Source organism: Myotis lucifugus, unplaced genomic scaffold, assembly GCF_000147115.1.
Source record: "Myotis lucifugus unplaced genomic scaffold, Myoluc2.0 scaffold_539, whole genome shotgun sequence".
Classification (NCBI taxonomy): domain Eukaryota; kingdom Metazoa; phylum Chordata; class Mammalia; order Chiroptera; family Vespertilionidae; genus Myotis; species Myotis lucifugus.
Genome location: NW_005871587.1, coordinates 316,592 through 332,214, shown reverse-complemented (window position 1 = coordinate 332,214; position 15,623 = coordinate 316,592). Strand labels below are relative to the sequence as shown.

At 56.7% G+C, this 15,623-nt stretch overlaps 2 protein-coding genes and 2 non-coding genes across 8 annotated transcripts; 3 read left to right on the top strand and 1 right to left on the bottom strand.

Annotated features, from left to right (window-relative positions):
- Positions 1-4,521: 4,521 nt before the first annotated feature.
- Positions 4,522-11,629, top strand: LOC102438680 (suppressor of SWI4 1 homolog). 5 transcript variants are annotated; one of them, XM_006104066.3, is made up of 13 exons: positions 4,522-4,599; positions 4,687-4,857; positions 5,369-5,470; positions 5,657-5,707; positions 5,816-5,986; positions 6,670-6,746; positions 6,939-7,046; positions 7,352-7,475; positions 7,557-7,635; positions 7,743-7,872; positions 7,943-8,106; positions 8,186-8,269; positions 9,925-11,629. In XM_006104066.3, exons 1-13 carry the CDS (start codon positions 4,582-4,584, stop codon positions 11,025-11,027), a joined length of 2,382 nt encoding a protein of 793 aa, XP_006104128.1. In that variant the 5' UTR covers positions 4,522-4,581; the 3' UTR covers positions 11,028-11,629. The 5 variants fall into 5 exon arrangements, with proteins under 5 accessions (XP_006104128.1, XP_014301929.1, XP_023601132.1 ...); XM_014446443.2 differs by having other exon boundaries at positions 8,186-8,409; positions 9,925-10,095; XM_023745364.1 differs by lacking the exon at positions 9,925-11,629 and having other exon boundaries at positions 4,528-4,604; positions 8,186-8,549.
- Positions 5,513-5,599, top strand: LOC111823534. The gene has a single exon (XR_002826568.1). It is a non-coding gene; the product is annotated as a small nucleolar RNA SNORD105 (small nucleolar RNA).
- Positions 6,784-6,863, top strand: LOC111823535. The gene has a single exon (XR_002826569.1). It is a non-coding gene; the product is annotated as a small nucleolar RNA U105B (small nucleolar RNA).
- Positions 11,284-15,290, bottom strand: EIF3G (eukaryotic translation initiation factor 3 subunit G). The gene is made up of 9 exons (XM_023745366.1): positions 15,191-15,290; positions 14,733-14,821; positions 14,540-14,599; positions 13,398-13,502; positions 13,118-13,307; positions 12,159-12,266; positions 11,894-12,030; positions 11,709-11,815; positions 11,284-11,414 (listed from the first exon to the last, which is right to left on the bottom strand). The coding sequence occupies exons 1-9, from the start codon at positions 15,288-15,290 to the stop codon at positions 11,399-11,401; spliced, it is 912 nt and encodes a 303-aa protein (XP_023601134.1). The 3' UTR covers positions 11,284-11,398.
- Positions 15,291-15,623: the final 333 nt, after the last annotated feature.

The following is a 15,623-nucleotide window of genomic DNA, read 5'->3' as shown; positions in this document are numbered from 1 at the left end:
GATCCAGACTCGACCCCCAACTCTCAGGCCGGGCCAAATCCAACTGCTCCCAATGCGTGTGTTTACACCTGCGTGGCTCCGGGTCCACCCAGGCCCACCTCGGTCCTCCCACCCCAAGGCTGGAGGCTACCTAACAATGGGATCCCAGCCAGGCCTCTCGACTGAGTTCCAGGCATCCTGCGGGGCAGCATTGGTTCAACCAGCATTCACTAGTGCCTACTGTGTGCCAGCCTCAGTGCAAGGCGCTGGGAATATAGTCGGAAACAAAATAAAATTCCTGCCTGGTGTGCAAGGAACAAAATAGAGTATGAGGTTAATAAAGTGTTTTAGATAGCACTCAGTGCTAAAGATAAAGATCAGAGAAACATGAAGCAAGTTGAAAGGAGGGAAGACCTGCTGGAGAGGTGACGTTTGAACAAAGTCCTGAAAGAGGAAGCCATGGGGATGCCTAGGGAAGAGCAGCCCTGGCAGGGGGAACAGCATGTGCAAAGGCCCTGAGGCTAGATCATGCCTGATGTATTAAAGCAGTGGTTCTCAACCTTCCTAATGCCGTGACCCTTTAATACAATTCCTCATGTTGTGGTGACCCCCAACCATAAAATTATTTTCGTTGCTACTTCATAACTGTAATTTTGCTACTGTTATGAATCGTAATGTAAATATCTGATATGCAGGATATATTTTCATTGTTACAAATTGAACATAATTAAAGCATAGTGATTAATCACAAAAACCATATGTAATTATATATGTGTTTTCCGATGGTCTTAGGCGACCCCTGTGAAGGGTCATTCAACCCCCAAAGGGTCGCGACCCACAGGTTGAGAACCGCTGTATTAAAGGAACCTCAGGAAGCTGGAACAGAAGCAGGGCAAGTATGGTTAGAAGGGGGTGAGGTGGGGTGAGGGGCAAGTCTCACTAACTCAGTCTAGTAGTGGACACCCCATTTCCCACGTCCTCATCAAAACTGGTGCCACACCCACACCCCAACACCCACATGCCCCAGGTCTGCTGTGTCCCCCAGGTGTTCCCCAGTTTACACAGGTGACCTCCTATGAGTGTCCTCACTCAAGGTTGTGTAGTCGTAGCCGCCACCTCTGACCCTGTAGGGTCCACACACGGGCCCCATTTCCTTCATTCCTGGGTTCACAGCCTCTGAGATGGGGACACACCTGACTCCCATGTGCACTTGCCAACCCAGAACACATCTCAGGTGTCCGCACATCACCCCTCTCTGTACTAAGTTCTATGACCTAACCCTCATGTCCTGGTGGCAACACGGGCACATGTCCATGGTCTTTATCATCACACACATTGTCTCGTTCACACATTCAGCAAACACTCCCTGAGCGCCTGTTGTGTGCCAGGAGCCGTTCCAAGCGATGGGGACACAGGCATGACCAACACAGACAAAATCCCTGCCCTCATGAGCTTGACATCCTGGTTGGGAAAATGGACGATGGACAGGTCAGAGGGTGATAAGTGCTTAGAAGGAACCTCAAGCCGGGAAGGGGTGGGAGTCCTGGGCTGGGGTGGGTGTTTTAAATAGAAGGGTCAGGCCTCTATTTAAAGAGAAGATGACACGTGAATGAAGACCTGAAGGAAGAGAGAGAAGGGGAAGAGCATTTAGGCAAAGGGAACAGCAGTGCAAAAGCCCTGAGTGGGAGCTTGCTTGATAGGCCCAAGGAATAGCAGGGAGGCCTGTGTGGCTGGAACAGTGAGCGAGGGGAAGAGTGGAAGGAAGGAAGAAGAGAAAGGTGAGGGGGAAATGTGTGCAGGACCCTGAGAACCTCCAGGAGGACTGGGGTTTTACTCTAACTCATGTGAGAACCAGGAGGGGTTCTGAGCTGGGAAAAGGCCCGTTCACGACTAAACTCACACATCAAGCAGGAGCTTCCAAGGGCAGCAGGGAGCAGGGTCCTCTCCTAGGCCCACCCCCTCCCAAGACACCAGGCCCCACTCTACAGAAAAGGACTGCATTCTCTGGAGCTGGAGTGTGTAACACCCACTGCCTACCAGGGTCTCAGCCTGAGGTGAGGAGGAGGCCGGGGAAGCCCTCCAGCCAAGGAGAGGCCCAGGTCTCCCACAGGACAGAATCGGCCTCCACCTGCCCTCCCACCCTCCTGCCCTCTCACCTCTCACGACCAAGATCCTGAATCCAGCGAGGAGGCCCGTAGCAGGCACAGAAGTCAGAGGAGGAGCCAAGGGTTCAGCAGGGGCCTCTGAGCAGGGGAAGGGAAGAGGCCAGTGAGAGAGCAGGGGGGAGGAGACTTGGTAACCCCCCAACCCTACCAGCCCCCCATCAGAGCCTGGGACTACAGCTGGGATGCTGAGCCTAGGAGCTCTAACTGTAAATATTTAGCATTTTCTGCATGAGAATTGAGGCCACATTGCCAGACCCTCCTGCCCAGGCCACCAGAGCCTGATAACACAGGTCAGTGCCCTGGACATTCCCCCCGTAGCAGAACACAGAGCGTGGGAGGCTGCAGGCCCCAGGAAGCCGGGGAGATCCAGCATCAGACACAGACACATGCACACGCACAGAAAAGGACAACAGCCAACGTCAGCAGTGGCACCTGCTGTGCATTAGGCGTGACTCTAAACGCTTTACACCTTTTATCTCATTTAATCCTTGCAGCCTGAGCTGGCTTCTATGCGTAGCCTCATCTTGCAACAGGGAAAACTGAGCCTCAGAGAGGGTGAGTGACTTGCTCACGGTCCCACAGGCCAAAAGGGTCCATGGTGGGATCTGGCCCAGCAGCTTGGCTCCAAAACTTGCACATATATATCGCGACAGTCACACACTCCTTTGTGCACATAACAAGACACGCAGACCGCTGCACAAAGCAGGAAAGATAGACAGACAGAATCTGTGTGTGCGTGTGTGTCTGGGTATTTGCCTGGCACGTGCATACACACGCCTTTTCCAAAGACATAACTGGAAACAGGACACAGATTCAGGCAGCAGTGTTCAAAATATGTTCACACACACACACATACATCACAGCTTAAAGGAAAAGATCCTGTGGACTGATTGTGTCTGCACCTGTGTGCCAGACACTTACACACACAGGTACATGCGGTCACACACTGACAAGCACAGAGATGCAGATCCGTGTGCTCCCGGTTGTCCAGTGAGACACTGATACCTGCCCCCACCCACACCCTAGTGCACGTGTTTCCATTTGTCCACACACTGTCACACTCTGTCACATCCTCACACTGGGAAAGTCATGCAGGGACAGAAACAGGCAGAAGTCATCATCCAGCCATTTTTCAGGGGTACGAAAAGACTCACGCAGAGCCTCCAGAGCACAGGTCTGGGATCTGCAACCCGTGCGAAGGCCTCCTCCACCAGCAGCCTTTCCTGCGTTCCGTTCCTACTGTCCTCAACTCGCAACCCAAGTGGACTCCTGGGCTGAAAGAGGAAATGGTCCTCCCAGATCTAAGAGAGGCTGCCAAGCTGGGCTCCAGCCTGGACTGGGGCCCCCCACCCGCAGCCCCCTCCAGCTTCCCCCATTGGCAGCAGAGAGAGAAAAAACCTCCTAAGTGACAGAGAGGCTGACATAAGGGAGAGTCTGAAAGACAGGGAAGGGGAGAGACGTGGGGGAAATGGGGAGACATGGGGAGTCCGGAGAGAGAGGATATGAGAGAAATGGGGTAGGGACAGAGAGAGAGAGGAGAAAGATGGAAAGAAATAATGAAAGAGAGAATTGATGGCAGAAACAAAGTTGGGGAAGAGGGAGACAGGGAGGAGACAGAAATGGGGAGGAGGAGGCAAAGTGGGGGAAGAATTGGGGAGGGGGAGACAGAGGAAGCAGGAAGGCAGCTGGGGGAGGGAAGGCAGATGGGAGAGGAAGCAAATGGGACAGGGAGAGAGATGTTGGGGGCATCCCTTCCCCTCACCTCAAGGTTCTGGGGAAGAAGCCAGAGGCCTGAGGCCAAGACTGGGGCTTTGAGCGGAAACCGGAGATGAATTTTTCACCAAGCGCCGAATTGCTTTGAGTTTCCAGAGGTGATGTGGAGTTTCCATCCTCGGCTGGTGTGCAGACAAGACCCTCTGGGGAGGACAGCGGGCCCTCAGGAGCTGGGGGCCCAAATGAGTGATCGGCCATGGCGCTACCCCCTTTTCTGGTTGCTCCCCAAGGGCCTGGTGCCAGTGTGCCGAGCACTGGGCTTACGTACATCGTCTCTCTTAATTCACGAGTCAGGACTTAAATGACTTATCATATTCACTTTAGGATACATTAGAAGCCTCGGGGTGCAGACATTGGTTCTCAAAATCGCACCGCTGGCGGAAATGACCGAGGCGGGATTCGAACCTGCGCTTCATTTCTCGGCTCGCTCAAAAGCTCCGGAGCCTCGCGGCCCCGCCCCGGTTTCCATGGAAACAGGCACCAAGTGTCTCCATAGCAATACCTCAATGATTTCCCCCACCCCCACCACGCTATCTGGTGCGTATACCCGTACGGCGACGTCATCGCGCAGCGACGCCTCACGTGACCACATCTCCAGCGCCGGAAGTGAACGGCACGGCGCCGGAAGCGGCTGGAGGAAGGTCCTCGTGGAGTAGACGCCAGCATGGGGCAGTCGGGGCGGGTGAGGTGCGGCGGGCCGGGAGGGGGGCAGCACCGGCGGGGACCCCGCGGAGTCGCAGGGCTCACCTCTCGCCTCTCGCCCCCGTAGTCCCGGCACCAGAAGCGCGCGCGCGCCCAGGCTCAACAACGCAACCTCGAGGCCTACGCCGCGCAGCCACACTCGTTCGTGTTCGCCCGGGGCCGCGCGGGTCGCGGCGTCCGGCAGCTCAGCCTGGACCTCCGGCGGGTCATGGAGCCGCTCACCGCCACCCGCCTGCAGGTCTGCACCCTCCAGCCCACTTCCACTGGCCGTTGAGGCTGCGAGGGTGCCGCCAGCCTCGCGGGGCCTCATTTTCCTCGGCTAGCGAAAGGGTCCCTTATGGGGACCATCGTCCCTGCCTCAGCTTTGCGGGGCAGCGGCGAGGCTGCATGAACGCGCTCAGCTTAGGGCTTGGCCGGGTACCTGGAGTTTGTGGTTAAGAGGGGACTCTAGAATCAGCAAAGTTGAGTTGGAAACTTGACTTCTCTCAAAGGCCTGCAGCAAGTTACATTTTAAACACGCTGGGCTTCGGTTGGCTCATTTGCAAAAGGGGGCGATGCTCGGTAAGCAAGGACAGAGGCAGCACTCTAGGCGAGACAGTGCTCTAGGCGAGGCCAAGGGCAGTCCACTCCCCTCACCCCCTTTTCAGAAAAATTAGATGCAAGAGAGGGCATAACAGTTTCAGCTTATAGTCTTTGCTCAAAAGAGGAATGACTGATCATTTCTTTTTTCTTCTTTTTCTAATATCCAGATACGCAAGAAAAATTCTCTGAAGGATTGTGTGGCAGTGGCTGGGCCCCTTGGGGTCACGCATTTCCTGATATTGAGCAAAACGGAGACTAATATCTACTTTGTGAGTGGATTCCTGCACCCATCTCCCCCATACCCTCCTTCTCCCCCAGCTCTCTTGATGAACCCATGTGCCTCTGAGCTGCCATGATTCTGGCTTCAAAGTAAACGCTCTGAAGAGATGGGGCAAAGGTTCCCACTCCTGCTCCCCACCTGGATGCCTCCACCCTCATTGATCCTTTCTTTGTAGAAACTGATGCGCCTCCCAGGAGGCCCCACCTTGACTTTCCGGGTCAACAAGGTAAGGCTCAGAGGTGGTAATGAGAACCATGTGGGGTAGGAGCTGGGGTGGGGAATGACGCCCGCCATGCATGGCTGGTGGTCACCCCCTCCTCACCCCACCCTGCAGTACACACTGACACGTGACGTGGTCTCCTCGCTGCGCCGCCACCGCATGCATGAGCAGCAGTTCACCCATCCTCCCCTCCTGGTGCTCAACAGCTTCGGCCCCCTGGGCATGCACGTGAAGCTCATGGCTACCATGTTCCAGAACCTGTTCCCCTCCATCAACGTACACAAGGTGGGCAGGGCCTGCATGGTGGCAGGTGTGGGTGGGCGGGGCAGGTAGCAGGTACTGCACAGGCCCTGGGGTTGACTGCTCAGTCCTCACCTCCCAGCACTGAGGCTGACAGTTCTGACTCCCAAGGTCAAGTCTCACTTGCATTGTATGTCATGGGACTCCCTTTGAACTGCCTTCCCATATGGCAGGTGGAAAACGCCAATGGTGCTTTTTTTAAAAAAAAATATTTTCATTGATTTCAGACAGAAAGGGGGAGTGAGAGAGAATCATGGATCGGCTGCCTCCTGGACACCCCCTACTGGGGATCGAACCTGCAACCCAGGCATGTGCCCTTGACCAGAATCAAGCCTGGGACCCTTCAGTCTGCAGGCCAATGGTGCATTCTTGAGTGCTTGTTTAAGCAGTGTACGTTTTGTTGTCATGCCCCACCTTAGACAGGGGAACTGAGGCTGACAAGTGAAGTTACTAGTCTGAGGTTAGTTATAGGCAACAGTTCCTAAGCCCTGGCACCAGTGGGCCTCAGATTCTGCTTGTTAGAGATGATCATCAGGGAGTTGGAGTGGGTGGCCTTGGTGGGTGCTGGAACCAGGTTTCTAGCCTTGCAGTCCCTGCAGGGCTTGGCTTGGCCTCCAGTACGCAGTGAGGCCTAAAGGCAACTGACATGGTGCCGTGCCCCTTTCCAGGTGAACCTGAATACCATCAAGCGCTGCCTTCTCATCAACTATAACCCTGACACCCAGGATCTGGATTTCCGCCACTAGTGAGTACAGGGGCAGGGGGAGGAGGGCTGTGCTGCTCTGTGTGCGGCTGATGACAGTGCTGCTACTGAGACTCCATGATTGCTCAGTCTCAAAGTAAACGCCCTGACGCACCATGAAAATGGGAGTGGGTAAGACTGGCCCTTGACTCTGTGACCCCTAACCCCCGACCTCACTCACTCCGGCCTCTGCAGTAGCATCAAAGTTGTCCCTGTGGGCGCAAGTCGTGGGATGAAGAAGCTTCTCCAAGAGAAGTTCCCCAACATGAGCCGCCTGCAGGACATCAGCGAGCTGTTGGCCACGTGAGGAAGGGGCAGAGTGGGAGGCTACCATGGTCTAGGGCCGTGGTCGGCAAACTGCGGCTCGCGAGCCACATTCGGCTCTTTGGCCCCTTGAGTGTGGCTCTTCCTAAGCCTTAGGAGTACCCTAATTAAGTTAATAACAATGTACCTACCTATATAGTTTAAGTTTTAAAAATTTGGCTCTCAAAAGAAATTTCAATCGTTGTACTATTGATATTTGGCTCTGTTGACTAATGAGTTTGTCACTGGGCTAGGGGACCCCAGGAGCCTGGGGTTCCCTGCTGAGCCGTGTGTCCCTGGCACAGGGGTGCGGGACTGTCAGAGAGTGAGGCAGAGCCCGATGGCGAACACAACATTACGGAGCTACCCCAGGCCATCGCAGGGCGCGGCAACATGCGGGCCCAGCAGAGCGCTGTGAGGCTGACTGAGGTGAGGCCCGGTGGCTGAGGTGACTTCCTCCAGCAGCCCCAGCCCTGAAGAAGGACTGACTCTTCCTCCATGTCCCTCCAGATCGGACCTCGGATGACGCTGCGGCTTATCAAGATTCAGGAGGGTGTCGGGGAGGGGAACGTGCTCTTCCATAGTTTCGGTGAGGTCAGGGCTGGCGGGCACAGGGTCTGGGGTCTGAGGCCCCCCAAGGAGGGCTGTTAGGTGCAGTGGACACACCTGGATCTTGGTGAACTGTTTCTTCCTAAGTGCACAAGACAGAGGAGGAGCTGCAGGCCATACTGGCAGCCAAGGAGGAGAAGCTGCGGCTCAAGGCCCAGAGGCAGGACCAGCAGGCCCAGAATGTCCAGCGTAAGCAGGAGCAGCGAGAGGCCCACAGGTGTGTGGTCGGCGGGTGGGGCGGGTCCCGGGTGCAGGCTGCTACACTGACCACCACTCCTCTCCTCCAGGAAGAAGAGCCTGGCGGGCATGAAGCGGGCACGGGCAGAGGCTGATGGGGATAGCGATGCTGAGGACCCTGGGGCCCCCCCAGAGGCAGAGAGGGCTGGCCAGCAGGAGGAGGAGGATGAAGCCGAGTACTTCCGCCAAGCAGTGGGCGAGGAGCCTGACGAAGGTGCTTGACAGGGATCAGTGCAGCCGGGCACTGGAACCTGTCCCTGCCCTGGTGACCCTGACACCATATTTCTTCACAGACATGTTCCCAAAGGCCCAGCGGAGACGGTCCACCAGGCCTCCAAGCAAGAAGCAGCGGTTAAAGCAGCGGAGGCCAGACCGTGGCGGTGACCACAGGCCTCCAAAAGCCAAGGGCAGGCCCTGGGGGACCCAAGCCAAGCTGGGGCCTCGAGGGGCTGTTCAGAACTATGGCCGAGGCCGAGCACAGCCACCTAAGAGAGTGGCCTGAGGCTGAACCTGAGCGGTGGGTGAAATGCCCCAGATTGGGGCCCCAGAGATGCTGCCCTGGGCTCCTGCCTGGGTGTCCAGGTGCAGCCCTCAGTTTCCTTTCATAAAGGAGCTGGTTCCCCAACCTTCCTTCTAATAAACACTGATTTCCCATGAGTCAGAGGCTGCAGTTGGAATGAGGGCATCAGAGGCCGCTGGGAGTTGGGCCTGGAAGTGTAGAATGCAAGTGTGGAGCTCAGATTTGATCATGGTTGTTGGTCTGGTCTGGGTCCTGGGCTCCTTCCCAACCTCCCTCAGACTGAGGTTTCCTGCCTGCCTAGGCCAGGTCTAGAGCGCCATGAGGAAGGAAGTGTGCAGAAGGCTGGCTCGACAAGATCTGACTGTGTGGGTGGTGGGTGGACCTATGGAGGGCGTGGCCAACGGGCTGCTTTCACTGGGGGTGGGACCAGGACACATTGTAGGCAGAAGTCCCAAAGGCAGGGCGAGGGCTATGGCGGACACAATCTCAGGTGAGGAGGGAGCACAGGGCCCTGGACCCTGTGGACCCCGGGCTTGGGGTGGAGGTGGGAGTGGGGATGGTGTAAGAAGCACGGCTGAAGCCGAGAACTAGAACAGGAAGGCAGAGTGAGAGGGTGGAAACAGTCTGGTGAGGGAGGTCTGTGCACACCCTCCCTTCAGAAGGGACTTGTTCTGGGGATTTTTCTTAAACAGTGATCGGAGATATAGACTGTTTTGAGAGAAAATTAGCAGGGAAGGGGACTACGGGGCGCAGTGGCAATGTTAGGGTGGTCAGGACCAGAGGAAGACGAGCTTTCAGGACGTCCGTGACTCAAAAAGAGCGCAAAGGCCCTGAGGCACATGTGCCTAAGAAACAACCAGGAAGCAGACTGGAAGTCACCGGGAGCGGGTGATGAAAGCCAGTGGGTGGGAGCCATACCTCCCTCAGGGCCTTGTGGGATGAGTCAAGCACTGGCTTTTCCTCCCAGGAAGGAGGGACCCCTTCACTGAGCAGAGGCTTGTGGCCCGATAGGTGCGCACAGGCGCCCTCTGGAGGCTCAGAGAATAGATCAGGTGAGCGGAGCTGGGAGACTGCTGGTCCCTAGGAGCCTAGGCTACTGCTGGTCCCGACAGGAGATGACACGGGCTGGACACAAGTGTGTTAGGGGTGACAGATACTGAAGATGGGTACTTGCTGGTGGATTGCAGTGAGGTCTGAGACTCCCCTGACTCCTCCATCCCAGTCCTGATGGCTCCCAGCCATTATTTCCAGTTTACGTGGGTCCTTTCAGGGCAACAATTCCCCCTGGTTCTTCAGGGTGCAGGACCCCAAGGGAGCTTCTGACCGTTCTAGGCCTGATTCCCTCCATAGAAAGGAGCTGGACTCATCAAAAGTCCTCTTAGAAAGGGGTCATGCAGGCCTGGTGCACACGGGTACTCAGGACTGATCCACAGCACAACGCAGCTCTGAAAGCAGAGGCTGTGCTCAGCGAGGTGGGGGGCAGGGTTCACTCAGCCACACCCTCGCCCACAGGTGCCCCACCGTGCCCAGCCAACATCTCAGCAGCTGCTGATCGAATCCTCAATGGCTTCCAGGAAGACTTCCTATGGCCCATTCTGGTGGCTGAGTTCCTGGTGGCTGTGGCTGGCAACAGCCTGGCCCTCTACCGCTTCGGCACACGGGAGCAGCGCCCATGGCACCCAGCTGTGATCTTCTCAGCCCAGCTGGCTGTCAGCGATCTGTTCTACGCCCTGACACTGCCCCCGCTGGCTGCCTACTTCTACCCACCCAAAAACTGGCGCTACGGGGAGGCCATGTGCCGCCTGGAGCGTTTCCTCTTCATCTGCAACACGCTGGGTAGCATCATCTTTATCACCTGCATCAGCCTCAACCGCTACCTGGGTGTCGTCCACCCCTTCTTCACCCGCAGTCACCTGCGGCCCAAGCATGCCTGGGCCATTAGTGCCGCGGGCTGGGTGCTGGCGGCCCTGCTGGCTGCACCCACACTCAGCTTCTCCCACCTGACGACACCACAGCAAGGAGGCCTCTGCACTGTGGCCAGGCCTGAGGCCTGCATCAAGTGCCTGGGGACTGCGAGTGACAACCAGCTCAAGGCCTACTCAGCCTATAGCCTGGCGCTGATGGCACTGGGCTGCGGCCTGCCGCTGCTGCTCACCCTGGCAGCCTATGGCGCCCTTGGGCGGGCCGTGCTACGCAGCCACGGCATGACAGCAGCCGAGAAAATGCATGTGGCAGTATTGGTGGCCAGTGGTGTGGTGCTCTATGCTGGATCCTATCTGCCCTACTTTGTCACACGTGTGATCAACGTGTCTGCCCGGCAGCGCTGGAGAGCCCGCTGCCCGTCCTTTGTGGACGAGACTCAGGCTGTGAAGGCATTGGACCTGGGGGCCTACGTGGGCTACCAGGTGACGCGGGGCCTCGTGCCCCTGGCCATCTGCATCCACCCGCTGCTCTACATGGCTGTAGCACCCAGCGTAGGCTGCTGCCACCAATGCTGCCTTGGCTGCAAGGAGGGCCGGGCCTCAGAGAATGCTGAGCGCGCCAGCCAACCCCTGCCCCTCACTGCCACAGCCACCAAAACCGTGGGGCCCCCGCCCCCTGAGCTGAGCCCATGACCTGACCTATTTTGAGCTTCCTCCCCACAAGGCACTGGAACCCAGCAGCCGAACAGGTGAGAGCACAGCAGGGGTCAAACCACTTCCCCAAACAGGCCTGTCATGGGAGCAGCGAGCACTCGGACCAGACAGGCAAGAGTTCTGCCCGCAGCACTAACCATGCACAGGGCTACCGAGCAAACCTACGCAGGGGAAAGGGGAGGGCTGCCCCCACCTGCCACAAGTGGGTGATATTCATGTATAAACAGGACACGCATAGGGCAATTGGAGCCTTTTTATTGCCCTTGGAGTTCCCTGCTTTTGGAGGTCGTCTTCTGTTGCCACAGGGTCCTGGGGCCAGGTGCCAAGCAGCAGCAGCAGTAACAGCTGGTTTAGTTGGTGGATGGCCTAGAGAGGAAGACGGGAGTGATGAGAAGGGAGAGTAAAGTGTGGGGGCTACAGGCCCCAAAGGGAGTCCCAACTGCCCCCCCACGCCCCACACAAAACTGGGGCCTCAGTGGGGGCGGGGCAAGACATATGGAGCCCAACCAGCAGTGACCAGCCTGACCTGGATGGCAGCGGCCCCTCCTCGAGATAAAGGACAATAAATGACTTGCACCTCACAACAGGCTTGGCAATTATTCAACTGGTGTGGGGCTGTGTCAGCTGTCACATGGTGATGGGGCAGGGGAGGGGTCTTACTTGGCCCACTCGACGTTGAGGATGAGGTGGTCGTAGCCAAAGCCGGACACTCCGGCAATGGCGCGGGCAGCGTCCTCACGGCGGTGGAAGCTGATGAAGGCAAAGCCCTGGGGAAGAGGAGAAAAAAGGGAGTTCAGGGCTCAGCCAGATGGATGACCCCTCCCCACTCATGGCCACCAACCCACCTTGGACTGGCCGGTGGTCTTGTCCTTCGCCAAGTAGATGCGGGAGATGGAGCCGAAGGGTCTAAAGAGCTCTTGCAGGTCTGTCTCACGGGTGTCCTCTGACAGGTTGGTGACGCGGATGGTGGCATTGTCATCGGCTGGGCATCGGGCAAGGAGAAGCAGCTGTGAGTGGCCGGGCCAGCGTGGGCCCCACCCACAGGATAATCACTGGGTGCTGGGAGGTGCCTGCCCATGGGCCAGCAGCAGGGTGCCCTCACTGCCTCACCTCTGCGGTTGGGCTGCATGGACTCCCCACGGCGGCTGGCCCCATCCCGCAGGCTCGGTGGCACGTACTTCCCTGTCTTGCTCTGGGCCGCCTGCACAGGCTCCAGCTCTAGAAACCAAAAGCACAGTCGGGTGAGGCCTCACCCTAGCACAGCAGAGGGACAGACCCACCCAGGTGCTGTCTGTCAAAGCCCCAGGCATCCGGTCGGTCCCTCAGAGACCTGGTGGCCATGACATAAAGGTCACATCCAGGAAACCAGCAGCACACAGAGCAAGAAGCCATAGGTGTTAATACGGTCTGAGGAGCCCACAGGGTTGAGAGCTAGAGGAATGCCCGCCCGGGCCAACACAGGGAAACACGAGCACATGGGGCAGGGACAGTCCCTGGGTCCCACACACACGGCAGTAAACAAGTATGCCGCACACACAAGTCAGATGGAGACTTGTGCAAACTCAAACTCCATCAGCAAATCATGCTGAAGGATGTGGACTATGGACAGTCACGTGTGTGAGACTACTCATAGGTGTGCGTGTGCACGCACAAACACACGCACGGGTGGCAGCCATGTTCATGTGGACAGACACGGCACACTCAAGTCAGGACCATCACAAAATCAGCAGAATCAGTAGGCAAGTCTCACATACAGGGGTCCACCACCTCCCAAGCATGCACAGTGCAGTTAGACAGGATGCACACGGGTGATTCTCACAGCCCCCAAAAGGAAGCGACAGGTGACACCACCAGCAGTCACAGCAGCCACCTGGCTAGTCTCTCTCACACACACTAACAGGAACTGTGACCACAGCCTTCGCAGTGCTCACGCTGTAGTGTGGACGATGACCAGAGGTGAGGGGCACAGCCCACTCACACAAAGCAGGTGACAACCTAGGACGCACACACAGCACCTCCCCACCCCACTTCCTCCCTGACCTGCCAGCCACACCCCCAGGCCCCGGCACCTCCAGGCAGTTTCTCCTTCTCGCCGGTGGACAGGCCCAGCTGCTCAGCCAGCTCCTTCTGCATGGGCCCCAGCGTGTCCTTGTAGGGACAGCGGGTGGTCCAGTGGTCGCCCTTGCAGATCCGGCAGGACACGATCTTCTGGCCCTTGAGCTTGTTCATCGGGTCCTCCTCCTCCTGGCAGTTCAGATCCTGGCAGGGCAGACGAAGGCAGCTCAGAGGGGGAAGCCACATCACCACCACCAACCTGGCGACCGCCACCCCGCCCTGTTGCCCATTTACCTCCTTGCTGGTGATAAAAGTCATGGACACATCATCGCTGACCGTGGTGGTGGCCACATTGGGCCCTGGTGGGTCAAACTCCGAGTTCCCAAACTTCTTCCAGTTCTGGGCTCAGGGCAGAGTGGGGGACAGGTCAGGACAAGGGCAGAGCAGGTAGGCCCTCCCCTCTGGACCCCAGACCTACAGGAGCCCCTTTCAGGCTGTCTTGGCCTTAAATCTCATTCTCCACCCTCTCCAAATGCGTGCCAGATCCTAGTTGCATGTCAGCTCCAGGAGGCCAGGGCAGCTCTCAGCCTCATGTTTTATTTTTTTAAAATATATTTTTATTGATTTTTACAGAGAGAAAGGGAGAGAGATAGTTAGAAACATCGATGAGAGAGAAACATCGACCAGCTGCCTCCTGCACACCCTCTACTGGGGATGTGCCCGCAACCCAGGCACATGCCCTTGACTGGAATCGAACCTGGGACCTTTCAGTCCGCAGGCCGACGCTCTATCCACTGAGCCAAACTGGTTAGGGCTTAGCCTCATGTTTTAAATGAGCAAACGAAGCTCAGGGGGAAACAGCTACACAGTCAACACTTCCTAGGGGGCAATGCAGGTGGTAGATCTGCTTCCTAGGCAGCAGGTGGTAGACCAGCTCCCAACAGGGAGTGATGCTCAGAGGGATGCAGGGGTCACCCAGACTCGAGGGGCCTTGGGCTAAAAAACCTGAGCCTCAGCTTCCTCCCCTACAAGGTGGGGACCACAAATGCTCCCCACCTTCCTGTGTTGCTATGGGAATCAAAGGAGAGAACTCCTCCACAAAGCATATGGCATGGGGTCTGGCACAAAGTGTGAAGGTAACTGTGCCAAATCTATTTATTGCTATCGCTTCTTCTGCTGCGACCACCTCAGGGGAGCTCTTGACTCTGTTCCTCCTGGTAGAGAAGCCAAGAAGAGTAAGAAACAACCTCACCCACGCCTGGACTTTTGGGGACCACAACAGAGTGCAAACACCCCTGGGCCTCAGTTCTCCAATAAAATAGGTAAACCGGTTACACTTTTCACTTCTAAAAACAAAGGCAGTGGGAAAAAGAATTCTTCCTTCCTCTGCGTCAGCCCTTAGGGACCCCCAAGACCAGGAAGGAGCAGGGTCTTACCTTCCTCCTTGCAACTGCCTTTGAGGCCTTCCGGGTCTCGATTCTGAAGGTGCGGACAATCTGCATGGGAGAGGAGAGGGGTGGGCTTCCGGTGCCTCAAGGCCCCTGGGCCCGGGGCACCTTTGTCACCAGCCCACCCAACACATACCACCCGCCCCTGGTCCGAGTGCCCCACCTCCTCACCCAGCCTCACCTTGAACTTCTTGCCATCTTCATCTATCTTGTACTCGGTCACTGTCTTGATGTTCCCATTGATGACCTCCTTGGGAGCCGGAAGTGGAGCTGGGACAGGGGAGGAGGCGAGAGGAACTGAGCCCTAGGCCAGTGATGGCCAACCTTTTGAACTCGGCGTGTCAGCATTTTGAAAAACCCTAACTTAACTCTGGTGCTGTGTCACATATAGAAATTTTTTTATATTTGCAACCATAGTAAAACAAAGACTTATATTTTTGTTATTTATTTTATATACTTAAATGCCATTTAACAAAGAAACATCAACCAAAAAAATGAGTTCGAGTGTCACCTCTGACACGCGTGTCATTGGTTCGCCATCACAGCCCTCGGCCATGGGGGTTAGGAGGGAAGGGGGTTAGGAGGGAAGGGGGTCAGGGAGAGCGGTGGTCCAGGGATGGAGCGGAGGTTGTCACTCACCTCCTGTCAGTAGCTCGGGCTCTGGGCTCGTGTCGCCAGTGGCCCACGGGATCCCCATGATGAGCTCGCTGGAGACGCCTTTGTCTGTGATAGGCAGCATGGGGGAGAGGGAAGATGTGGAGCGGCGAGGGTGCCCCAGGTAAAAGAGGGAGCCTACGAATGTATCCCTAATCAAGACTTTAAAAAGATAGGCCGGTGGTTTAACGAAACACCACCGATCGTCACAAGACAGGCGTGTCAAACACCCGGAAATCGTCGTGGTCTTCTACCCAGAGCGACGGGAACGTGTCAGGTTGGTAGTGGAGAAGAGGGGTAACCACCGAGAACTCTATCCCATATGAGCAGGGCACCGTCTTTCTTTGCCATACGGAACGTCGAATAAGCAATCATCAGTTGGCCAGAAGGTGATAAGAGACGGAAAAAACTTGTGCTA